The 25,053-nt window shown below is 42.4% G+C and overlaps 1 protein-coding gene across 2 annotated transcripts in view; it reads left to right on the top strand.

Moving 5' to 3' along the window:
* PKP2 (plakophilin 2) overlaps positions 1–25,053 on the top strand; it is a 114,128-nt gene that overhangs the window by 10,472 nt on the left and 78,603 nt on the right. For both annotated transcript variants that reach the window (XM_017507927.1, XM_017507928.2), the window contains exons 2-4: positions 9,019–9,131; positions 9,500–10,206; positions 19,336–19,471. In XM_017507927.1, coding sequence (XP_017363416.1) covers positions 9,019–9,131; positions 9,500–10,206; positions 19,336–19,471 — 956 coding nt within the window. The remainder of the gene's footprint in view (positions 1–9,018; positions 9,132–9,499; positions 10,207–19,335; positions 19,472–25,053) is intronic.

Raw genomic sequence — 25,053 nt, 5'->3', positions numbered from 1 at the left:
TGAGACGGAGTTTCGCTCTTGTTACCCAGGCTGGAGTGCAATGGCGCAATCTCGGCTCACCGCAACCTCCGCCTCCTGGGTTCAGGCAATTCTCCTGCCTCAGCCTCCTGAGTAGCTGGGGTTACAGGAATGCACCACCACGCCTGGCTTATTTCGTATTTTTAGTAGAGATAGGGTTTCTCCATGTTGGCCAGGCTGGTCTCAAACTCCCGACCTCAGGTGATCCGCCCCCGTCAGCCTCCCAAAGTGCTGGGATTACGGGTGAGCCACTGTACCTGGCCTAATTTTTAAATTTTTACCTTTTTTGTAGAGATGAGGTCTCGCTATATTGCCCAAGCTTGTCACAAACTCTTAGACTCAAGTGATCCACCCACCTCAGCCTCTCCAAGTGCTGGGGTTGCTAGTGTGAGCCACCATGCACGGCCAACTATAGCTATCTAAACCAACACATTCTACTTATTTTTCAGCCTAAGCAAATGCTTACTTGGGCTGTTGTGGTTTCCATCAATATCTGGTTGTTGTTCTCGGAAAGTAGGAATAGAAGATAAAATACATTTTTTTGTTTTTCTTTTGAGACAGAGTCTCACTCTGTTGCCCAGGCTAGCATACTGTGGACTCCATCTCCCAGGCTGGAGTGCAGTGTCATGATCTCGGCTCACTGCATCCTACACCTCCCGGGTTCAGGAGATTCTCCTGCCTCAGCCTTGCCAGTAGCTAGGATTATAGGTGCGCGCCACCATGCTCGGCTAATTTTTATATTTTTAGTAGAGACAGGATTTCACCATGTTGGCCAGGCTGGTCTTGAACTTCTGACCTCAAGTGATCTGTCTGCCTTGGCCTCCCAAAGTGCTGGAATTACAGGCATGAGCCACTGTGCCTGGCGATAAAATACACTTTCTAAAAATATATAAGTCCAATGGAAATGAATCCTATGTTACATGCCAACACAGGCAGACAAAAAACAAAAAAAAACTCCTTCGCCGACTCAGGAGTACGGACATACTATGGTCTTTGATGAGTCTCAGCATATTTTATGCTTTCTTTTAAGCTCCTACTTTTGCTAGTAAATGACTTTAAAGACCTATTCACACGGGGCTTCCCCTTGTTGGCCAGGCTGGTCTTAAACTCCTGACCTAAAGTGACCTGCCCACCTTGGCCTCCCAGAGTGCTGGGGTTACAGACGTGAGCCACCGCATCTGGCCTCAAGTTAGTTTTGTTTTGTTTTTTGTTTTTTTTCTGAGATGGAGTTTTGCTCCTGTTGCCCAGGCTGGAGTGCAATGGTAGGATCTTGGCTCACCGCCACCTCCGCCTCCCAGGTTCAAACGATTCTTCAGCCTCAGCCTCCTGAGTAGCTGGGATTACAGGCATGCTCCACCATGCTCAGTTAGTTTTGTATTTTTAGTAGAGATGGGGTTTCTCTTTATTATGTAGAGTGCAATGCCTCACTCCTGTAATCCTAGCACTTTAGGAGGCCGAGGCAGGTGGATCACGATGTCAGGAGTTCAAGACCAGCCTGGCCAACATAGCGAAACCCCGTCTCTACTAAAAATACAAAACCTTAGCATGTGTGGTGGTCAGGCTGGTCTTGAACTCCTGACATCGTTATCCACCAGCTTCTGCCTCCGAAAGCGCTGGGATTACAGGCGTGAGTCACCGTGCCAGGCCTCAATTTAGTATTTTTAACCCTAACAATAATTCATTATTTTGAGCAATGTTTGTATTGGTGACCAAACACAAAAGTCTTTTTTCTATAACAGCTGCTTTAGGAATCATATTATTCAGAAGGGAGAACATTGCATTGTCCTGTGAAGGCTTCATCTCTGCAATCTTCTGAGGAATTCAGAATCCTGCCACCATCAAAACAGACCTCCCTCACCATTACCCCCACCCCCGCAATTGGTTTGACCTGAATTGCTTGTTATTTGAGAAGGGTGGAATTTAAAGTTGCTCTGCAACTACCTACTTTATTTTCCTTAAGGTGGGCTCCATAAAATGTCCATGGTGTTTTTAGAAGAAACAATTTAGGGCCAGATGCGGTGGCTCAGGCCTGTAATCTCAGCACTTTGGGAGGCCGAGGCAGGTGGATCAAGAGATCGTGAGAGGTCAAGAGATCGTGACCATCCTGGCCAATATGGCGAAACCCCGTCTCTACTAAAAATATAAAAATTAGCTGGGTGTGGTGGTGTGCGCCTGTAGTCCCAGCTACACGGCAGGCTGAGGCAGGAGAACTGCCTGAACCTAGGAGGCGGAGGTTGCAGTGAGCCGAGATCGCGACACTGCACTCCAGCCTGGCGCCTGGCGACGGAGTGAGACACTGTCTCAAAAAAAAGAAAAAAGAAAAAACAATTTAGGTAATGTTGCCTGAGCATGTTAATTTGAAATATTTCCTAGTAAATCATCCCCTTCTTTGGGAAACGTCAAAAGCATATTAGGCACTGTGCAAGGGAAATGAATGGCTGGAAAACACAGCAATGTCATCATGCTCCTCAGTGGTGGGCCAATCAAAAACAACCAGAAAAAGTCCAATTCAAGCACCCAGGTAAACTTAGCAGGAAAAAAACCTGCTCTACAACACAGTGGAAAGTAAAGCATGCACACTCGTTTATCCCTCTTATTAGAACAGACTAATTCATGAAAAAATGTGAAAAATTTTTATGACTCAAATTCTATTTAAAAACCTTATCTCAGTTTTGCATATTGCTTTTGTAGAGGTGAAAAGTTTTCTTTTCTTACCGGTCACCAGGTTTATGACCGAGACTCCTATAATAAAAGACAGATTAACAAGAGAAAATCATAACAAATTTATTTAATGTAAGTTTTATTTGACGTAGGAGTCTTCAGAAACAAAGACCCACAGAAACAGGGAAGACTGTATTTTTATGGACAGTCATGCAGAAGTCTAATGAGACAAAGATGAGCCTGATCTAATGGTAAACCGAGGGAATTTAGCAAGGCTTGTTTGTTCAGATTCTTCCCTTTGTAACATTCCTTTCCTCCAGGTATAGGGAGGATCCTTCTGAAATGAGTCTTTGACCTAATTCACAGGAAGGTCAGCTTGATTTTATATGGTCTGCTTCAGAGAGAAGGGGTGAGAGGAAGCCGTAAGGGTAAAACTTCCTGCGCCTCCTGATTCCTCAAATGCCAAGTGCCGTATTTTGGGATGGCATGTCAGAAACCCGTCACTTTACAACTTTGAAAGTATTTGAGTGTATGCCTTCTCAGGTCAGCTTCTCTCTCAGCAGTCCTGTTAGTAGCAGGAATTATGGGAAACAGGCATCTAACTGATTTGTCCAGACCTATACAAAGTGGTAGATTGGGGGTTTCAGATGAAATCTCTGGATGTCTTCAAAGTAGGCAAGATACCTATTTCTTTTTCTAAGTAAACAAATCCTTTGAAATAGAATCACATCTCAATTTTCAGTGTAAGCAAATCTGGATTTTCATGTTGGATTTGCTTAAAGCAGGATGCACCTGTGTGTATGATATGTTTTTGTTTGCTTTCTTCTATCTTCAGAAAAGGACATGGCTGAGTTATTTTGTATGTTCAACGGTCATCATATTATCTTATTCTCTGATTGAACAAAAAATGACTTAAATTTATTTCCATCCTTATTAGTAGTTACTATAAAAAAATTTTTACTCAGTCCAAAATTTCTTTAAAATCTTAGAACACAGGCATTAATTCACCTTTAATCACCATACTGATCTCAAACTCATGACTGCCTGGGTGAATTAATCTGCATTATTTGTTGTTTGAGATTGGCTGTTTACCCAGAGAAACCATCAATTGTGCCAGCTTGCAGGCTGAATATCTGGAGTGACATCTTTCATGAGTATTCCACAGGAAGAGCGTCTGTGGTTTAAAAATTCAGTCTTATTTTATTCCCTGCTTCCAGCCACCTTGTAGTTATTTTGGGGACCATTAAACCAGTCTCAGTTCATTCATCTGAAAACCGAAGAAGCAGCTTTCTTATAAGAACTTATGTTGGCAAATAAAGAATTAATATTTACAGAGTATTTGGAGTTGCGTAAGTGAAGGTTTTAGAGGAAAGAAAACATAATTGTTTTTTGTCTTCATATCTGGAGTAAGAGTGGCTGTTTCATGAACTATGGTGTCTATGAAATTCTTTCCAAAGAAGTAATGTTTTGATTCATGCTACATTGTCAATGTGAAAGGCAAATTGTACATATACACATCTGTTATCACATATGAGGTGTTATAAGGCTCCTGTGATCACAGGTAGTATACAGTATTTCATTTCATTTAAGGTGGCAGCAGCATCCAGAATATGGAAGAGAAAATTGCCATTTGAATATATCTGTGTTTCCTCTCGGGAAAAGTCTGTAACAAAATAAACCTGTGAAGTTCAATAGGTGTGATCAGTAGACAGTCTCAAGAGCCTCAACCTTGCTTAATAAGATTCCATTTGGCATAAGAACATGGTAAAGATTTGGTGGAACTTAAATGCGGTTCTGAGCTATGAACCTGATCCACATGATTGTGTTCCAAATCACCAGCCAGTTTACTCAGCTTTGAGTAACAGAAGCACAACACCACCACAGCTCAACAAGCACGTTAGGCCAAGGCAAAAATCTTGGAATTGGATGAACTAAATCAGAACAACGAGCACTGGGGGAGGAGTCCCATGAAGGTTGCACTGGAGTGAGCGAGTTGTAATTTATGTAATGGGACATTAGAACAGGCAGAAGAGTTGTTGGTATGAATATGAATTGCTGTCGCTGGAATGAAAAGGGTGTTGTCCTCATTATTTATTCTATTTTAGTTGCTCTCCTTTAAAGTGATGCTTTGGTACCCAAAATGGTGTGTGATTAAAAAATATATAAGAGTGATACTTTCAAATTATCAGCAACAGCTGAAAGTTTCTCTTATATGAATTGATTAACCATACTGAATATTTATATGGAATTCCTATGAAATAGGATAATAATCATCCCTCTAAGGCCTTGATAAATGACAAGAAATTTCATAGTAGCCACCATCCAGTCAGACAGCAGAGACCAGGGGAAAGGGGGAGCCCAGAGTTCAATCCTGACTATTAGATCTCTTTTCAATTCAAAGCAGGTAATTTAAGTTTCCCTAATTCTAAACAGAGGTGATAGTAGCTGGCTCCACGTCACAGAATATTGTAAAGAAACATAAAATAATTTGAGCTCCTTAAAAGAAAAGTCATATTGAAATGTAAGGAGTTAACATAAGTTGCTTTAAAAAGCCTTAACACCCACAGCAACAATGGGAATATTTAACATCAGTTAAACATTTTAGTTCAATAAGCCTCATTATAAAACTCACTGATTAATTAGCTACTTGATAGGATATACTGTTTCACTGGGTCCTGTTCAAGGATTCTTACGCATTTAGAAAACCTTTGCAGGATCTTAGCTTACAGATGGAAGAAGCACGCTATTAACGGTTCCTGAATATCTACCTACTCCTGGCACTAGGGCAAGGGCCTATTCCAGGTGATGATGGGCTAGAGGGACTGAGTGACAGAATTTTTCTTGAATTCCTAAAAGTGCCTGCTTTCATCACCTGCCATTTTATTATAGAGTAACAGGAATTAATGGTTCCAGCTACCGTCTATAAATGACCATTAGTATTTTGCCATTCTAGATTGTTCCTAGCTTTCATATATTCAGTTTTCACGTGGTATAAAGGTTTGAACATGGATATCACTAAACTAATTTTTATAAGGCTAATAAATTGGATTTCTTATGTATCAATAAGAAATAATGTTCTGCCTGGCCACAGCCTTTGTACAAAAGCTTGTTTTATTAGGAGTGGGGGTGAGGGTAGTGTAAGCACTCTCCCCAGTCGTTCCCCCTACCCCGACCCCTTCACCTTTCTGCATATTCCTAGTGCTGAGGGTACTCTGGCCCCCAGACCCTTCAGGATTAGAGCCTTTTTATGTTCCCTGTACGTGGCCTGCTAGCTTCCTTTCCCACACCAGCAGAGCCTTTTCAGGCCTATGTCCCTAGTGGCCTGGGGAGGAGAGAAGGAACTGTGAGTGCGGAGTAGAGGATAAAGGATTAGCCTAGGCACAAGCCTCAGCCAACGTAAAATAATAATACGAGGCCGGGCATGGTGGCTCATGCCTGTAATCCCAGCATTTTGAGAGGCTGAAGCGGGTGGATCACCTGAGGTCAGGAGTTTGAGACTAGCCTGGCCAACATGGTGAAACCCCATCTCTATGAAAAATACAAAAATTAGCTGGGCATGGTGGTGGGCACCTGTAATCCCAGATATTTGGGAGGCTAAGGGAAGAGAATTGCTTGAACCCGGGAGGCGGAGGTTGCGGTAAGCCAAGATTGCATCATTGCACTTGGGCCTGGATGACAAGAGGGAAACTCCATCTCAAAAATAATAATAATAACAATATGAATTGCTTTCAACTTATGTTATTTATAGCAACAAACTTTAGCACCCTTAAAGATGTAACTCTTATGTGTCTTGAGTCTTCTCCTAAATTTGCTGTGGGGTCATGGAAAAGATTGCTTTCAAGTAAGGGAGGCTGAAGCAGAAGGATCACTTGAGCTCAGAGGTGAGAGTTCAGCCTGGGCAACAGCAAAACTCCATCTCTAATAAAATTTTTGGGAAAAAAAAAAAGGTTTTTTTTTCCTTATTTAAGGTCCAAGTTCCAGGCATTCTTTGTCATAGAGATTAAAAAGTAAGTGGCTGCCTGACCTTCTGCTAGCCCTTATGGAGAAATCAGGCCCCCGGAAACAGGAGATGCCTGACTTATCTCAACTGCCCTTGTCTCTGGGGTGACAGTTACAAGCCTGATGCTGCCTCCCCACAAGACTCCTTGAGGCCTGAAAATTGTTTCTCAGGCAGATTGTTTGGCTGTAGGAAATAAGGACAAATGTACAAACAAAATTTGGGATGGATTTAGATTTTTTTCGCTCTCTGGCAGAAAATAATTTCAAGAGTCTGCGCTCCCTCCCCTTGTGAATGTACTTTTAGTATTTTGAAAATTTGACTTTATAACAATTTATTGGAAAAGTTATATTGATGTGTTCCCACTGTACTGGAAAGGAGCTGCCTGTGTTGTTATTCTCAACATCTTTAATGAATCGCTGAAGACCAGAAGAGTTAATTGAATATATTTTTCCTCCAATTTCTAAAAAATGCAACGTGGCAGAAAAAGAAATTTCGGTTAAACTTAAGAAAGTAGATATTACTTGGCTTTTGGAGCTTGTTGCTTATTTGGTTTAGCCTTTTTTTTAAGGCACTAAGAGAAAACTCAAAAGAAAAAAGAAAGCTGAGAGAAGAATAATGGAGGCAGAAGAGGGACACAAAATACTGGCTTTCTACCACTCCCCGCTCCTCAGAGAGGAGTATTTGAAGATGTAGGAGACATGCATCAGTTGAATCCCTGCAGGCTTCACAGAGCTAAGCACAAAGGGCTGACTCCTATCTGTGTTTGCATGAGAGTGGGCTTGCTATTAGACCACCAAACAAAGGAAGGGCCAGGTGATTCCACAAAAGCAGCCATTTGGAGTGTAGGGGTTGATTTCCTTTCCTGCCAAACTCTCCTATTGCCAAATATCTCAACCCCAGCATTGTCCTGAAGTTGATATTTCCCTGAGTCATGCTGATCTACCCTGTTGTTTATACAAGCTGTGTTATCTAGTAGTGTTGAGTCACCGTTATAAGTATTGCCTACACCTACTTATTACAAAAAGCTTCTGAATTCCTTCCCTGGGAACAGAGTTCTTTGACTTGGGAAACTGAACTTTATAGTCCAGACCATCTAAACACCTAAACCAGAGAATGAGTCCCAAAGTTTTCAGCACTATAACAACCAAAGTTTTTTTTTTTTTTTTTTTTTTTTTTTTTTGAGACGGAGTCTCACTCAGTCGCCAGACTGGAATGCAATGGTGCAATCTCGGCTCACTGTAAGCTTCGACTGCCTGGTTCAAGCCATTCTCCTGCCTCAGCCTTTCGAGTAGCTGGGATTACAGGCATGCACCACCATGCCCAGCTAATTTTTGTATTTTTAATAGAGACGAGGTTTCACTGTGTTGGCCAGGATGGTCTCAATCTCCTGACCTCGTGATCCGCCTGCCTCAGCCTCCCAAGGTGCTGGGATTACTGGAGTGAGCCACTGCAACCAGCAACAACCAAGCATTTTTAGATTTTTGTGTATTTCCTCTCCCTTCTTTTTCTTTTCTTTTCTTTCTTTTTTTTTTTTTTGAGGTGGAGTTTTGCTCTTGCTGCACAGGCTGTAATGCAATGGTGCGATCTCAGCTCACAGAAATCTCCACCTCCCAGGTTCAAGCGATTCTATTGCCTCAACCTCCCAAGTAACTTGGATTATAGGCATATGCCACCACGCCTGGCTAATTTTTTTTTTTTTTTTTTTTTTTTTTTTTTTTTTTTTAGTAGAGACGATTTCTCCATGTTCGTCAGACTGGTCTCAAACTCTCACCTTCAAGTGATTCACCTGCCTCTTTCTTTTTCTTTTGTTAAATTCAACTTCATTTTGAAAAACTTTTTTTTTGGTTTTTGAGATAGAGTTTCACCCTTGTTGCCCAGGCTGGAGTGCAATGGCATGGTCTTGTCTCACTGCAACCTCTGCTTCCCGAGTTCAAGCCTCAGCCTCCTGAGTAGCTGGGATTATAGGTGCCCTACACTACACCCAGCTAATTTTTGTATTTTTAGTAGAGATGGGGTTCACCATGTTGGCCAGGCTGGTCTCGACCTCCTGATCTCAGGTGATCCACCTGCCTTGGTCTCCCAAAGTGCTGGGATTACAGGCGTGACCTACCACACCCAGCTGAAAAACTTTTGTAGAGAATATTTTGATAATCTTTGATCACTTACCATATCCCAGGGTGGTGTGAAACCAGCATTTAAAAACATTAATGTACACTTAATACTTGTTCTTGGCCTCCATTACTTAAATTTAAAAATTTAATACATCGTTGTTACACAGTCTGTAAATATTGATTAGCCCACTTGTGTTCTGAGTTATTTTAATACTTGCTTTATTGCAGGAAATCTTCACCGAACCAGCAGTGTTCCTGAGTATGTCTACAACCTACACTTGGTTGAAAATGATTTTGTTGGAGGCCGTTCCCCTGTTCCTAAAACCTATGACATGCTAAAGGTAGGCTATCAAAGAATGTAACCGTAGTGATCAGATTACCAGGAAGATATTTTCAAACTTCCTAAGATTATTTTTGAATGTTTACTTTTCCCAAGTATTATTTCCTAAATGAGTGTTGAGAAAATTGATTTTTGTGAGGATACCATGGAAAACTGTGGATGTGAAACAGTCTTACATCCTAGTGCAAATAAATATGACTCAAGTCAACCAAGTCTTACTTTCAAAAAGCCTCTACCCACAAAGGGTCCAACTTCTCATCATCTGATTCAGAGAAACGTGTGTTGGGTAATAGTCCCAGCGTAATTAGCCTTCCGCAAAGTTGAAAACTGAGTTATGCCTCCTTTAAACAGTATTTCTCTCCCGTGCAGGCTGGCACGGTTGCCACTTATGAAGGTCGCTGGGGAAGAGGAACAGCACAGTATAGCTCCCAGAAGTCCGTGGAAGAAAGGTCCTTGAGGCATCCTCTGAGGAGATTGGAGATTTCTCCCGACAGCAGCCCGGAGAGGGCTCACTACCCGCAAAGCGATTACCAGTACAGCCAGCGAAGCCAGGCTGGGCACACCCTGCGCCACCATGAAAGCAGGCGGGCCGCCCTCCTGATGCCACCGAGATACGCTCGCTCCGAGATCGTGGGGGTCAGCCGTGCTGGCACCACAAGCAGGCAGCGCAACTTTGACACTTACCACAGACAGTACCAGCATGGCTCTGTTAGCGACACCGTCTTTGACAGTGTCCCTGCCAACCCGGCCCAGCTCACATACCCTAGGCGGGGGACCAGCCGCAGCATGGGCAACCTCTTGGAGAAAGAGAACTACCTGACCGCAGGCTCCACCATCGGGCAGGTCAGGCCACTGGTTCCCCTGCAGCCCCTCACTCAGAACAGGGCTTCCGGGTACTCCTGGCACAAGAGCTCCTTCCACAGCACCCGCACGCTGAGGGAAGCTGGGCCCAGTGTCGCCGTGGATTCCGTAGATTCCGGCGGGAGGAGAACGCACTTGACCGTGGGCCAGGCGGCGGCAGGGGGGAGTGGGAATCTGCTCACTGAGAGAAGCACTTTCACTGACTCCCAGCTCGGGTAAGTCCCCTCCTGACTCTGCAGCTCAGCCATTGCCAGCACATTCTGTTCCCACAGCCTTGACAGCATGAGCTGGCACTTCTGGGGCTGGAGAGAAAGGCTTCCAGAGATAAGTGATTAAAATAATGACTTTTCAGGCAGCTGCCTAATTGACAGATCAGCCTATTTACCTCGGGGACAGGGGCCAAGCTACCTGCTCACATGGCAGCTTTGTGCAGAAATGTGACATTTAGTCCATCTGTTCCAGATTAGATGCTGGCTGAAGGGACCCTACCCCTTGGCCATATGAAAATCTGCTCCAAACTCCAAAATAGGCCAAGAAATGGAGAATTGCATCTGCATTTTCTTCATCATCCAATGAAATAAAAGGAAACAATGCTTATTCCTAGCGCTAAGTGTGAACTTCAAATGCCATTTTGATTACTATGACTGTAAAATGAGCTAAGGAAAGATGGCTGACTTCTAGATGTCTCTTTTCTTCCTTCAATACTTGGTATCGTTTAGATTTCTAGTGTCCGTGATTTGAAGGGGTATTCTTTTGGCAATATTAAATTATTAAAATAACTGAATTTTTTAATCATTCATTTCCCTTCCTATTTATAGCTTCACTAATTGAGTGTTTGGAACTTAACCCTTATCCCTTATTCACGTTTAATGCCTAAGCACAAATTTTATAAACTGAGCACGTTACTAAGAGAAAGTTGAGAAATAGATGGCTGATTAGATCAGTAACTCCTGCCATAGTGATCTAACATCATTAGGATAAAACATTAGATATCTTGTTGTTATTTGATTGCTAACGTGGGCTAATGATAGCTGTAGCTTCTAACTATCCTTTCAAGTGAAATTGTACAGTATGCCTACTGACCAAGTAGGCTTCAGTGATAAACCACTTCTCAAAATGTTGAGGAGTAATCTAAACACGGGAAATTTTTTTTTTTTTGAGACAGAATTTTGCTCTTGTTGCCCAGGCTGGAGTGCAATGGTGCGTTCTCGGCTCACCACAACCTCCACCTCCAGGGTTCAAGCTATTCTCCTGCCTCAGCCTCCTGAGTAGCTGGGATTACAGGCATGTGCCACCACACCTGGCTAATTTTGTATTTTTAGTAGAGATGGAGTTTCTCCATATTGGTCAGGCTGGTCTTGAACCCCCAACGTCAGGTGATCCACCTGCCTTGGCCTCCCAAAGTGCTGGGATTACAGGCGTGAGCCACTGCGCCTGGCCTACCACAGGAAATATTTTGTATAGCATAAAATTCACTGTGAGATTTCCAACATTTCTTATAGTAAGCAGACCTTTGGCAATGTGAGCATACTTACAAAGGGGAAAAATGAGCCAGGAGCAGTGGCTCAGGCCTGTAATCCGAGCACTTTGGGATGCCCAGGCGGGCAAATCACTTGAGCTCAGAAGTTCAAGACAGCCTGGGCAACATGGTGAAACCCCATCTCTACAAACAATGCAAATACTAGCTGGGTGTGGTGGTGTGCACCTGTAGTCCTAACTACTTGAGAGGTTGAGGCAGGAAGATTGCTTGAGCCCAAGAGGTGGAGGTCGCAGTGAGCCAAGATTGCACCACTGCACTCCAGCCTGGGGAACACAGTGAGACCTCATCTCCTCCAACAACTGGCATTGTCTTTCTCCGTCTCTGTGTCTCTTGCTTCTTGAACCACGCTGTCACTTCCCAGTCTCTTGTCAACCCACTGCAATATGATTTCAATCCCCTCCATCCCACTGACAGTCTCCTGACAAATGTAGCAATGACTGCCTTATTTACTTCATCCTAAGCAGACACTATGCTGGGTAATATAAGCAGTCCTTGTATTCCTAAACCTGCAGGAAATTCTGTCATCCCTTGGTTTTGAGGGCACCAGCTTCCCCTGGTTTTCCGCTCGCCTCTCCAGACATTCTTTGTTAGTCTTCTCTGCGTGCTCCCTTTATGCCTGCCCAAAGAAGGCATCTTCAGTAACCCTTCTATTCCAAGTCTTGATGCTCTTCCAGAGAAGCCCTGTGTACCTCACTTGTATCCTTATGGTTCTCAAAGTTTTGTCTTCAACTCCATCCTCAATGCCAAATTCTGGACCTAGATGAAAATCTAACAACCTCCTGGACATTTCAAACTCAGCATATCCTAAACTCACCTCATCATCTGCTCCCTATCCTCAACTTCCACCCATCTCCGCCTGCTGTAGTCTACTATTTTTTTTTTCTGAGACAGAGTCTCACTCTGTCACCCAGCCTAGAGTGCAATGGCATGATCTTGGCTCACTGGAACCTCTGCCTCCTGGGTTCAAGCAATTCTCCTGCCTCAGCCTCCTGAGTAGCTGGGATTACAGGCTCATGCCACCATGCCCGGCTAATTTTTGTATTTTTAGTACAGATGGGGTTTTACCATGTTAGTCAGGCTGGCCTCAAACTCCTGACCTCATGATCTGCCCGCCTCGGCCTCCGGAAGTGCTGAGACTATAGGCATGAGCCACCGTACCCAGCCTGGTCTACTATTTTCAAACGTGGAAGTCATTCTTACCTTCTTGTTCTGTATTCACCTATCACCAAGCCATATTTTTCCTTCTATAATGGGTCTTACATTTTTACCCCTCTGTCCATTTCTATTACACTGGCCTCTCTGTCTCTGGTCTTGCTCAGTCAGAACCATTCTCTAGGACTGTCAGAATTATCTTTCCACCTCTGACTGTTTCTCTCCCGGTTTATAAACCTTCCATAATTCCACTAAGTAAGTATTCATGCTTTTAGCCATGACCTACAAGGCCTGTTGTGTTTTCAGCTCTGCTTATCACTTCAACCTTTCTCCTTCTACTCCTCTCTGCCATCATCACCACCATCCCCAAACATACCCACATACCAACACCCAAACCACCTGGAACCTCTTTCCTTAATGCAAGATATTCATCCATATTCATTCTCTCTCTCTTTCCTTCTTTCTCCCCACTCCAGACCTTTACATATGCAACTCTATTTTTGTCTGACTACTTATAATTCTGGATTTAGCTCAGATACCACCATTTTTCTGACCACTTCCTTCCCTGTCTAGCTTAGGTGCCCCAGATAGCAGCCTTGTATGTCTTTATCAGAATAATATATTGTGGCTATTCATGTACTTATCTGTTCTCCCTCTGGACTTTGAGCATTTTTGAGTGCTCAATCATCTTAATATTCTCAGCACCCTAAAATGGAAGTACATCTAAAGTAGGAACTGTCAAAAATATCTGACGAGGCTAGGCATAGTAGTTCACACCTGTAATCCCAGCACTTTGGGAGGCCGAGGATGGAGGATTGCTTGAGCCCAGGAGTTTGAGACCAGCTTGGGCAACATAGGGAGACTCCCATTTCTATTAAAAATAAACAACTTAGCCTGACATGGTAGTACCCACCTGTGGTCGCAGCTACTCCAGAGGCTAAAGTGGGAGGATTGCTTGAGCCAGCAAGGTTGAGGCTACATTGAGCTGTGATTGTGCCACTGTACTCCAGCCTGGGCAACAGAATGAGACCTTGTTTCAATAAATATATAAGTGTATGGTGAAAGAGCAAAGTAATTAAAGGAGAAATGAAATATAAACTTTACTTTTTGCCATCTAGGTTCTTTTGTTGCTCAAATTCTTGAAGAAGTATTAGTCATACTATTTTTCAATTATTGTTTTAATAGAAAGGGTAAATTGTATTAGAATATTTAATCGTATTTCAAAGAATAGAAGGAACACTTGGGGTCAAAAATTTAAAAATAATGAGTAAGGAATCTCTTCCTGAGATTTCCCCAAATTCTAGAGAGTAGAAGTCATAGAAATCAACTTTTTTCTCTGATGTTGAAAGGAAAATTTGGCTCTCTGTTAAAAGGAGAGGGAGCCGGAAGTATTTTGTGTAATGAGGAAGATAGATGCCCAAGGCGGTGCCTATGCCTGCCTGACTTCCCTCTTTCCTTTGCTGGGCTCCATGGCTCATTTCAGCTCCCCAGGCTGCTCCCTAGGACCACTGCCCTGAGACCACACACTGTGTTCTCCTTTTGCCCCACATTGTCTCATATTTCAAGCTCTGTCCAGCCCCTATTTTGGGGATTTAATTTTTTATGCCTAGTGAAATTCCCACATGTAAAGGAGTGGTCTTTCATATACGTTGAATATTAACTAGCTATAACCATAAGCTTGCAATAATGACCTAAGGTAAACAATGGACATGGCTTTCCAAAACATGAATGGCTGGTTAAACAGTGACTAATGCAGCTAAAAACTGAGTCTTGGAGTAAAAGAGAAACACACTGATGAAGCTGATGTTCTAGATCAAACTGATAAAAAAGGTTTTTAAATATCACCACAAAAAAATTCTAGATGAATTTGTCTAAAACCATGATTTCTGACCTGTTGACGACTGGTGGTTCTGCAAATGAGTATTAAGGTCTTCATAGGCTCTTCCCAGTAAGCATCACAATGGATGAAAATGGGCCAGGCGGGTGGCTCACACCTGTAATCCTACCACTTTGCAAAGCCGAGACAGGTGGATCACTTGAGGTCAGCAGATCAAGACCACCCTGGCTAACGTGGTGAAACCCCATCTCTACTAAAAATACAAAAATTAGCTGGGCATGGTGGTGGGTGCCCATAATCCCAGCTACCAGGGAGGCAGGAGAATCGCTTGAACCCGTGAGGCGGAGGTTGCAGTGAGCTGCTGTCGCACCATTGCACTGCAGCCTGGGCAATAGAGTGAGACTCAGTCTCAAAAAAAATAAATAAAATATAAAAATTGAGTGGGATATATGATGGTCTACAAGAGGAGCAGTGAAAAATAAAATAGGATATGTCATCAAGTGCCAGGTTGCGTGGTACATGTTAGTGTCTACAGAAATTTAAAGAAAACAAGAGCAGGGCTGCAGCACCTTGGGAGGCTGAGGCTGGCAGATTGCTTGAGCCCAGGAATTTGAGACCAACCTGGGCAACATCGCAAAATCCCATTTCTACAAAGTATGTAAGAATTAGCTGGGTGTGGTGGTGCATGCCTGTAGTCCCAGCTACCCGGGAGGCTGAGGCAAGAGAATCACCTGAGCCTGGGAGGTCCAGGCTGCAGTCAGCCATAATCACGCCACTGTACCCCAGTGTGGGCAACAGAGTGAGACCCTGTCTCAAGTAAAAAAAAAGAAACAAACAAAACCCACAAGAGCAGCAATGTGCCCTGAGATGAGTTGAGGGAGACTAAGCAGAGGATGGATCTTCACTAGGATTGCCAGTCAAATCTGTGACCCAAGAGCACTGCAGAGCAGAAAACAGATCATACTGACTTCCCTCCACGTCCTCTTAATGACCACCTGCTTTAGTTCTTTGATTTTTTTGTCTCTTTCAACTATACTTTTTTTTCCATTTCCATTTTTAACAGCCTAGTTCAAGGCTTTTTTGCCTCAGCTAAACCTTTTGTCGTGCCCTCAGCACTGTCTCTTTCTTTCCAGATACACATATCCACTCCAGAGTCATCTTTCCAAAGCACTGCTTTCATCATCACTTTAAAATATTTGTGGGGATTTGCATTTACTGAGCGTCTGACAACACTTGTAGGAGCTATCCATTCATCATTTTATGTTTGCTTTGCCTTCAGAAGTGTAGCCGTATTCTAATATCAGGGAAACCAGCCCGGGCAGGGCTGTGTTGTTAGTTGGCAGAATACTGGCTACTGGGGGATTACACACAAACACAAGTTACTGGGTTGTTTGTTTTGTTTTTTTGAGACAGAGTTTCGCCCTTAATGCCCAGGCTGAAGTACAATGGCACGATCCTGCCGCACTGCATCCTCTGCCTCCTGGGTTCAAATAATTCTCCTGCCTCAGCCTCCTGAGTAGCTGGGATTATAGCCTCCCCACCACACCTAGCTAATTTTTGTATTTTTAGTAGAGAGGGGTTTCACCATGTTGGCTGGGCTGGTCTCAAACTCCTGACCTCAGGTGATCCACCCGCCTCGGCCTCCCAAAGTGCTGGGATTACAGGCATGAGACACTGCACCTGGCCAAGTTACTGGGTTGTTCCCCCCAGCCCCCATAATGTCTCATATTCTGACCAATGGTGTTTTACAGTGCTTTCTCTTACTTTTTAAAGTTTATACTGATATCATGTTAAAAATTGTTGAAAAGACTCACTTCTGGAGAATATGTTCAGGGGTCAGTGGGGCTGGGGAACAACTTCTCTTCCTGGTTCTCCAGCCCAGGCCCAACACCACCTCCCAAGCCAGGTTTCTTCTGCAGACTTCAATAAATGTTTCATAAGTGAGTAGAAAGAGAAGAAAGGAAGGAAGAGAGAGAAGAAGGGACTGGCATGGGGGAATGCTGTAGGAGAACAGAGGAGGAAAGAATAGCTCTCGCTGGGAGAGGGACACAGAAAATATTTCACAGAAATTAAGATATTTAAGCTGAGGTAGGAGGATTGCTTGAGACCAGGAGTTGGAGACCAGCCTGGGTAACATATCATGGCCTTATCTCTATAAAAAGTTAAAAAATTTGGCTGGGCGTGGTGGCCCACACCTGTAATCCCAGCAGTTTGGGAGGCCAAGGTGGGCCGATCACGAGGTCAGGAGTTTGAGACCAGCCTGGCCAACATGGTGAAACCCCGTTTCTACTAAAAATACAAAAATTAGCCAGGTGTGGTAGCAGGTGCCTGTAATCCCAGCTACTTAGGAGGCTGAGGCAGGAGAATTGCTTGAACTCAAGAGGCAGAGGTTGCAGCAGTGAGCCGAGATCATGCCACTGCACTCCAGTCTGGGTGACAGAGCAAGACTCTGTCTCAAAAAATCAAAAAAGTAGTCAGGAGTGGTGGCTCACACCTGTAGTCGCAGCTGCTCAGAAGGCTGAAATGAGAGGATCACTTGAGTCCAGGAGGTTGAGGTTATGTTGAGCTGTGATCACATCACTGCACTCCTGCCTGCGTAAAAAAACAGGACTGTGTCTCTCTAAAAAAAAAAAAGAACAAGAAGAATTTAAGATATTTGAATTGAGTCTTGAAGAATGGATAAGAATTAGGTAATATGATAAGCTTCCTGGAAGAGTCAAAGGTGGCTTCTGAAGAAGGTGGCAATGTTTACAGAAGGATTAAAAACCCGGCGTGATTGGAGGGGTGTGTAGTAGATCCAAGGAGGGGGAAGGAAAGGAGTTGAGGATGACAGGAAGTGGAGACAGACTTGGGCCAGAATGTATGCCATGTTGTGCAGTTAGACTTGATAGACAGTAACAAAACAGAAAGTTGACCCCCGACAGCCGTAGTAAACCTTGCTGAGGAAGTCTTCATTTTGTTTAGGATTGTTTTTAGTGATAAAGTGAAATCGCATTGGGTTGCCTACGTGTGAACACAGAGCTTCTGTGTGAATCATGTTCAGGAAAATAAAGGATTAGAGTAAAGGAATTATATGTGGGTGTTAGAGATGGGAAATTCAAACTTTCCTGAGTCATGTATGGCTTATGAGATGGATTAATGGCTCAATCTTAAAAAAAAAAAAAAAAAAAAAAAAGGCTGCATAACACAAGGCTGTTCTTATGAATGATCTTTCATTAGTTAAAACACCTGCAGTGATAGCTGGTAAAGGCTTTGCTATTGAGCTTTAGACTAGACTCACAGAGTTTTGATTCTCTGTAAAGGCATCAGACTCCATGAATGCAAAATATTTCCATCTCCTTTAAAATGTGTGTGTATATTAGATAAAAGTGAGTCAAATGCTAGTTTTAATGGTAATAGCCTGAATTTTTTTAACCAATTATAATTGACTCGTGAGGCACATTAAAAATATGAGATCATTATATAATTCTCAGTATAGATGCCAGAAATTTTCTGCTTCACTTTTAATACCCTTATACTTATGAGGTAACCCTTCTGTGTTTGAACATGTGTTTCAGAAGCAGGGGTATTGTTTTTTAATCATGAGGTGCATTATTCCTTATCACCCCACCTGTACCACACCCACCCACACACAGGCACACCCTTCACAATGCTGCACACACTCACACCTTTACACATGTATGTATATTCATGGGTTAGCCTGTTGGAAAAGAGTATTTCCTCATTATGCTTGCTAGTAGATACTGGAAAACTCCTCAGTATTCATTCCTGTCTCTGTTACCTGGAATGAATCAGGTATAACCCTCTTTGAAGCCAAAAACAGGCCTAAATTACCTTTAAAGTGTGTCTTTAGTCATTATTTTGTTTGTTTGTTTGTTTTTGAAACAGAGTCTTGCTCTGCTGCTCAGGCTGTGGTGCAGTGGCGTGACTAAGGCTCATTACAGCCTTGACCTCCCAGGCTCAAGTGATCCTCAGCCTTCCAAGTAGCTGGGTCTACAGGCACACACCACCACACCCAGCTAATTTTTTTTGTTTTTTGTAGAGACAGGGTCTCACTGTGTTGCCAGGGCTGGTCTTGAACTCCTAGACTCAAGCAATCTTCCTGTCTCAGCCTCCCAAAGTGCTGGGGTATTACAGATGTGAACCACCGTGCGCAGCCCAGAAAAACTTTTAATTTCTATAAACATATTTTTAAAAATTCTTTTAAAACTCTTATTGTGCCTTTAAAGTTGCTTTTAAAGCTGTGAGTATCATATGATACATATTTATCTTTTTTTTTTTTTGAGATAGAGTCTCATTCTTTGGCCCAGGCTGTGAAGCAACACAGTCTCTGCTCCCTGGAACCTCTGTCTCCCAGGTTCAGATGATTCCCCTGCCTCAGCCTCCTGAGTATTACAGTATTACACCTGAGATTACAGCTGTACACCACCACGCCCAGCTAATTTTTTGTATTTTTAGTGGAGATGGGGTTTCACGATGTTGGCCAAGCTGGCCTTGAACTCCTGACCTCAAGTGATCCACCACCTCAGCCTCATATTTATCTTTAAAAATTCAGCTTCTTTCTTTGGTGTATGTTAAAATTCAATCCAATGACATCATCCAAGGTCTCCAGTCTGATCAGAGGTGTAGTATTTCTGGCCAGTAGTACCTCTTCCTTCTCATCTTGGGTGCTGATTTTTCTTTTGGCTGAAGAAAAACCAAGGTTCAGATGTTCTAGTGCTTTCCAGTATTAGCTGAGTCGTCTCTGGAGGACCAGGTTGGTAGGAAGGAGAAGCGAGGTTTGGAATCTGGCTGAATCTGTGCCTGTTTGTCTAGGAATGCAGACATGGAGATGACTCTAGAGCGAGCAGTGAGTATGCTTGATGCAGACCACACGCCACCATCCAGGATTTCTGCTGCAGCCACTTTCATACAGCACGAGTGCTTCCAGAAGTCTGAAGCTCGGAAGAGGGTGAGTGTCATCTTCAGCCCATTGCAAACCGCAACACACTTTCACTTCTATCATGGTGATCTTGCACACTGAAACCAATAATTTATTTAAATTTTTAAAAATTGGGGTCGGGCGCAGTGGCTCACATCTGTAATCCCAGCACTTTGGGAGGCCGAGGTGGGTGGCTCGTGAGGTCAGGTGTTTGAGATCAACCTGGCCAACATGGTGAAACCCCGTCTCAACTAAAATACACAAAATTAGCTGGACATGATGGCAGATGCCTGTAATCCCAGTTACTCGGAGGCTGAGGCAAGAGAATCACTTGAACCCAGGAGGCGGAGGTTGCAGTGAGCCAAGATAGTGCCTCTGCACTCTAGCCTAGGTGACAGAGTAAGACTCATCTTAACAAAGAAACAAAAAATTGAGATCTTTTACTTTAAAAGGAAACATCCACTCATTACCAAAAATATTTTCTGCAATTCAGAAATGTAGAAAGTAAGTCGCTATACAACCTTTCCCCTTCTTTTACTGTCTCCCCACCTCCCCATTTAGAACCATCCCCAGAGGCCAATGTTTGGCAACATTTTTTCATTCAATGATTCCGTTAACATTTGTAACAATTGTTCAACTAATTGCTGTGTGCCTATATCTTTTGACACTTTTGTTCCTATAGGACAGATTCCCAGAGATAGAATTAATAGGTTATTTTTTTCCCATTTATTTATTTTATTGCATTTTAGGTTTTGGGGTACATGTGAAGAACATGCAAAATTGTTGCATAGGAACACACATGGCAGTGTGATTTGCTGCCTTCCTCCCCATCACCTACATCTGGCATTTCTCCCCTTGCTATCTCTCCCCAGCTTCCCACCCCCCACCGTCCCTCTCCTATTTCCCCCCAACTGACCCCAGTGTGTAGTGCTCCCCTCCCTGTGTCCATGTGTTCTCATTGTTCAACACCCGCCTATGAGTGAGAACATGCGGTGTTTGATCTTATGCTCTTCTGTCAGTTTGCTGAGAATGATGGTTTCCAGGTTCATCCATGTCCCTACAAAGGACCCAAACTCATCATTTTTGATGGCTGCATAATATTCCATGGTGTATATGTGCCACATTTTCCCTATCCAGTCTATCGTCGATGGGCATTTGGGTTGGTTCCAGGTCTTTGCTATTGTAAACAGTGCTGCAATGAACATTCGTGTGCACGTGTCCTTATAGTAGAACGATTTGTAATCCTTTGGATATATACCCAGTAATGGGATTGCTGGGTCAAATGGAATTTCTATTTCTATGTCCTTGAGGAATCGCCACACTGTCTTCCACAATGGTTGAACTAATTTACACTCCCACCAACAGTGTAAAAGTGTTCCTATTTCTCCACATCCTCTCCAGCATCTGTTGTCTCCAGATTTTTTAATGATGGCCATTCTAACTAGCGTGAGATGGTATCTCAATGTAGTTTTGATTTGCATTTCTCTGATGACCAGTGATGATGAGCATTTTTTCATATGTTTGTTGGCCTCACGTATGTCTTCTTTTGTAAAGTGTCTGTTCATATCCTTTGCCCACTTTTGAATGGGCTTGTTAGTTTTTTTCTTGTAAATCTGTTTTAGTTCTTTGTAAATTTTAGATATCAGCCCTTTGTCAGATGGGTAAACTGCAAAAATTTTTTCCCAATCTGTTGGTTGCCGATTCACTCTAATGATTGTTTCTTTTGCTGTGCAGAAGCTGTGGAGTTTGATTAGGTCCCATTTGTCTATTTTGGCTTTTGTTGTCAATGCTTTTGGTGTTTTGGTCATGAAGTCCTTGCCTACACCTACGTCCTGAATGGTTTTGCCTAGATTTTCTTCTAGGGTTTTTATGGTGTTAGGTCTTTTGTTTAAGTCTTTAATCCTTCTGGAGTTAATTTTAGTGTAAGGTGTCAGGAAGGGGTCCAGTTTCTGCTTTCTGCACATGGCTAGCCAGCTTTCCCAACACCATTTATTGAACAGGGAATCCTTTCCCCATTGCTTGTTTTTGTCTGGTTTGTCAAAGATCAGATGGTTGTAGATATGTTGTGTTGCCTCCGAGACCTCTGTTCTGTTGCATTGGTCTATATCTCTGTTTTGGTACCAGTACCATGTTGTTTTGATTACTGTAGCCTTGTAGTATAGTTTGAAGTCTGGTAGTGTGATGCCTCCTGCTTTGTTCTTTTTGCTTAGAATTGACTTGGCTATGCGGGCTCTCTTTTGGTTCCATATGAAGTTTAAGGTGGTTTTTTCCAGTTCTGCGAAGAAAGTCATTGGTAGCTTGATGGGGATAGCATTGAATCTGTAAATTACTTTGGGCAGTATGGCCATTTTCACAATATTGATTCTTCCTAACCATGAACATGGAATGTTTCTCCATCTGTTTGTGTCCTCTCTTATTTCGTTGAGCAGTGGCTTGTAGTTCTCCTTGAAGAGGTCCTTAATAGGTTATTTTTTATTTGTTTTAAAAAGTGAAACATTCATGAGGGAGGAGGAATCACAGCTCAAAAGGGTATTCAGTGAAAAGTAAGTCTCTTCTACTCTAAACTCCAGTCTATATCTCCTCTCTGTTCTGTCTGTCTCTCTCTCACACAAACACATATATCAATTTTTTCAATCTTTCCAGAGATATTTTATACACGTAGAAACAATTGTTGAAACAATTGAGTATCCTTTTTAAAACACGAAATCAGATGGTAACTTACTACTTATAGTACTTTATTTTTTCATACTGTATATTAGAAATCTTCAATATATATTAATTTTACCTCATTCTTTTAAGATGCTGCATAGATTTCTGTTGTCTAAATATACCAGTTTTATTGGTTCATTTTTTAACAACCTTATTGAGGTATAACCTGATACAGTTTTGACACTATAAAACCATCATCATGATCAAGATACCAAACGTATCCGTCACCTCCAGTGTTTTCTTGTGCACCCCTGTAATCCATATACCCCACCTGCCCCCAGCCTCCCAAAGCAACCAGTGATCTGCTTTCTTTCCTTTCTTTTTGAAACAAGGTCTCACTGTGTCACTCAGACTGGAGTGCAGTGATGCAATCGAAGCTTACTGCAGCCTCAACTTTCTGGGCTCAAGGAATCCTCCCACCCCAGCCTCCTGAGTAGCTGGAACTGTAGGCACACACAACCACACCCAGCTAATTTTTGTATTTTTTGTAGAGATGGTGGTCTCACTATGTTGACCAGGCTGGTCTGGAACACCTGGGCTCAAGCAGTCCTCCTTCCTCAGCCTCCCAAAGTTCTGGAGTTACAGATGTGAGCCACTATGCCCAGCCATGATTTGGTTTCTGTCGCTGTAGATTAGATTGAATTTTCTAGAATTTTATATAAATGGAATAACAGAGAGTATAAGCTTTTTTTAGTCTGAATTCTTTTACTTAGAGTAAGTCTTTTGAGATTCACCCATGTTGTATGTATCAGTTTTGGCTATTACAAATAAAGCTACCATGAACATTTGTGTACAAGCCTTCATGTAGACATATGCTTCATTTCTTTTAAGTAAATACCTAGGAGTAAATGCCTAGATGGTATGATAGGTGTGTGTTTGACTTTTTAAGAAACTGCTGAATCATTTTACAAAGTCGCTGTGCCGTTTTACATTCCCACTCGCAATTTATGAGAGTTCCAGTTCTTCCACATCTTAACATTTGATATAGTGAGCCTTAATGTTAGCCTTCAAGTTTGTAGAGATGTTTTATTTTTGTTTTAATTTGCATTTCCCCAATGACAAAGGGGTTGAACTTCTTTTTTCTTTTTTTTTTTGAGACAGCGTCTGCCTCTGTTGCCAAGGCTGGAGTGCAGTGGCACAATCTCCGCTCACTGCAACCTCCGCCTCTTGGGTTCAAGTGATTTTTCTGCCTCAGCCTCCTGCATAGCTGGTATTACAGACACCTGCCACCACATCTGGCTAATTTTTGTGTTTTTCAGTAGAGCAGGGTTTCACCATGTTGCCCAGGCTTGTCTCCAACTCCTAACCTCAAGTGATCCACCTACTTTGGCCTCCCAAAGTGCTGGGATTACAGGTGTGAGCCACCACACCGGCCTGTAAGATTATTTTTGAAGGCTTACTATTCCCAAGTATTATCATTTCCTAAATGAATTTTGAGAAAATTGATTTTTGTGAGAAAACTGGGGATGGGAAACAGTCTTACATCCTAGTGCAAATAAACATGACTCAAATCAACCGGTTAAGTCTTACTTTCAAAAAGCCTTTATCCAGAAAGGGTCCAACTTCTCATCATCTGATTCAGAGAAAGGGACGTGTTGGGTAATAGTCCCAGCATAATTAGTCTTCAGCAAAGATGAAGACTATATGTCTGTTTTTATGCAAATTCCACACTGCCTTGATTACTATAGTTCTGCAAGCCTTGAAATTAGGTAGTGTTAGTCCTTCCATTTTATTCTTTTTCAAAGTTGTTTTGGCTATTGTGGGTCTTCAGCAGTTCCATTTGAAGTTTAGAATCAGCTTGTCAATTTCTTAAAAAAATTATTGCTGAGATTTTATTAGAGATTCACTGGATCTGTAGATTAATATGGAGAGAACTGACAACTTAACAATATTGAGTCTCTGACCCATGACCATGGTACATCATAACATTTATTTAGGTCTTCAGTTTTTCTCAGCAGAATTTTACAGTTTTTACTGTAGAGGTCTTTCATGTCTTTTCTTAGATTTATCCCTAAGTTTATCATATTTCCAGATGATATTGTAAATGGTGCTTTTTTATTTCTATTTTTGATTGTTCATTGCTAGTATATAGAATAGATAATTTATATACATATATATTTACAGAGAGAGAGAGAGAGAGAGTGTGTGTGTGTGTGTGTGTGTGTGTGTGTGTGTGTGTGTGTGTCTGTGTGTGTGAGAGAGAGAGAGAGAGAGTACTGGCTGGAACCTCTCCTTACAGTCTTGAAAAGAAATGGTGAGCTTGGGCATATTATCCTGTTTCTGATCTCAGGGCAAAAGTATTCAGTCTTTCTTTCACCCTTAAGTATTATGTTACCTGTAGATTTTTTGTAAATGACCTTATCAGGTTGAAGAACTTACCTTCTATTTCTGCTTTCATGAAGTAGATGTTGGATTTTCTCAGAGTGTTTTTATGCATTTATTGAAATAATAAATTAAGCATTTATTGAAATATACATTTATTGAAATATTTTAATACTGAAATATTGAAATAGGATCCTGTTCCTAGCAGGCATCTACAGGATCCAATAAATGACAAGGCAAAATTATTTATTTACTTGTTTGTTTGTTTATTTTTTTATTTTTGAGACTGAGTCTCACTCTGTCACCAAGGCTGGAGTGCCGTGGTGAGAGCTTGGCTCACTCCAACTACCATCTTTCCCGTTCAAGATATTCTCCTGCTTCAGCCTCCCAAGTAGCTGGAATTACAAGCACCTGCCACTATACCTGGCTAATTTTTGTATTTTTAGTAGAGATGGAGTTTTACCATGTTGGCCAGGCTGATCTTTCACTCCTGACCTCAAGTGACCCACCCACCTACCAAAGTGATCCACTTGAGTCCTTCTGGTTTTTAATTTTAATTTTGCCGTTAAGGTAAATTACCT

The sequence above is a fragment of the Cebus imitator genome, unplaced genomic scaffold (assembly GCF_001604975.1).
Source record: "Cebus imitator isolate Cc_AM_T3 unplaced genomic scaffold, Cebus_imitator-1.0 Scaffold385, whole genome shotgun sequence".
Lineage (NCBI taxonomy): Eukaryota > Metazoa > Chordata > Mammalia > Primates > Cebidae > Cebus > Cebus imitator.
This window is presented reverse-complemented; position numbering and strand designations above follow the sequence as displayed.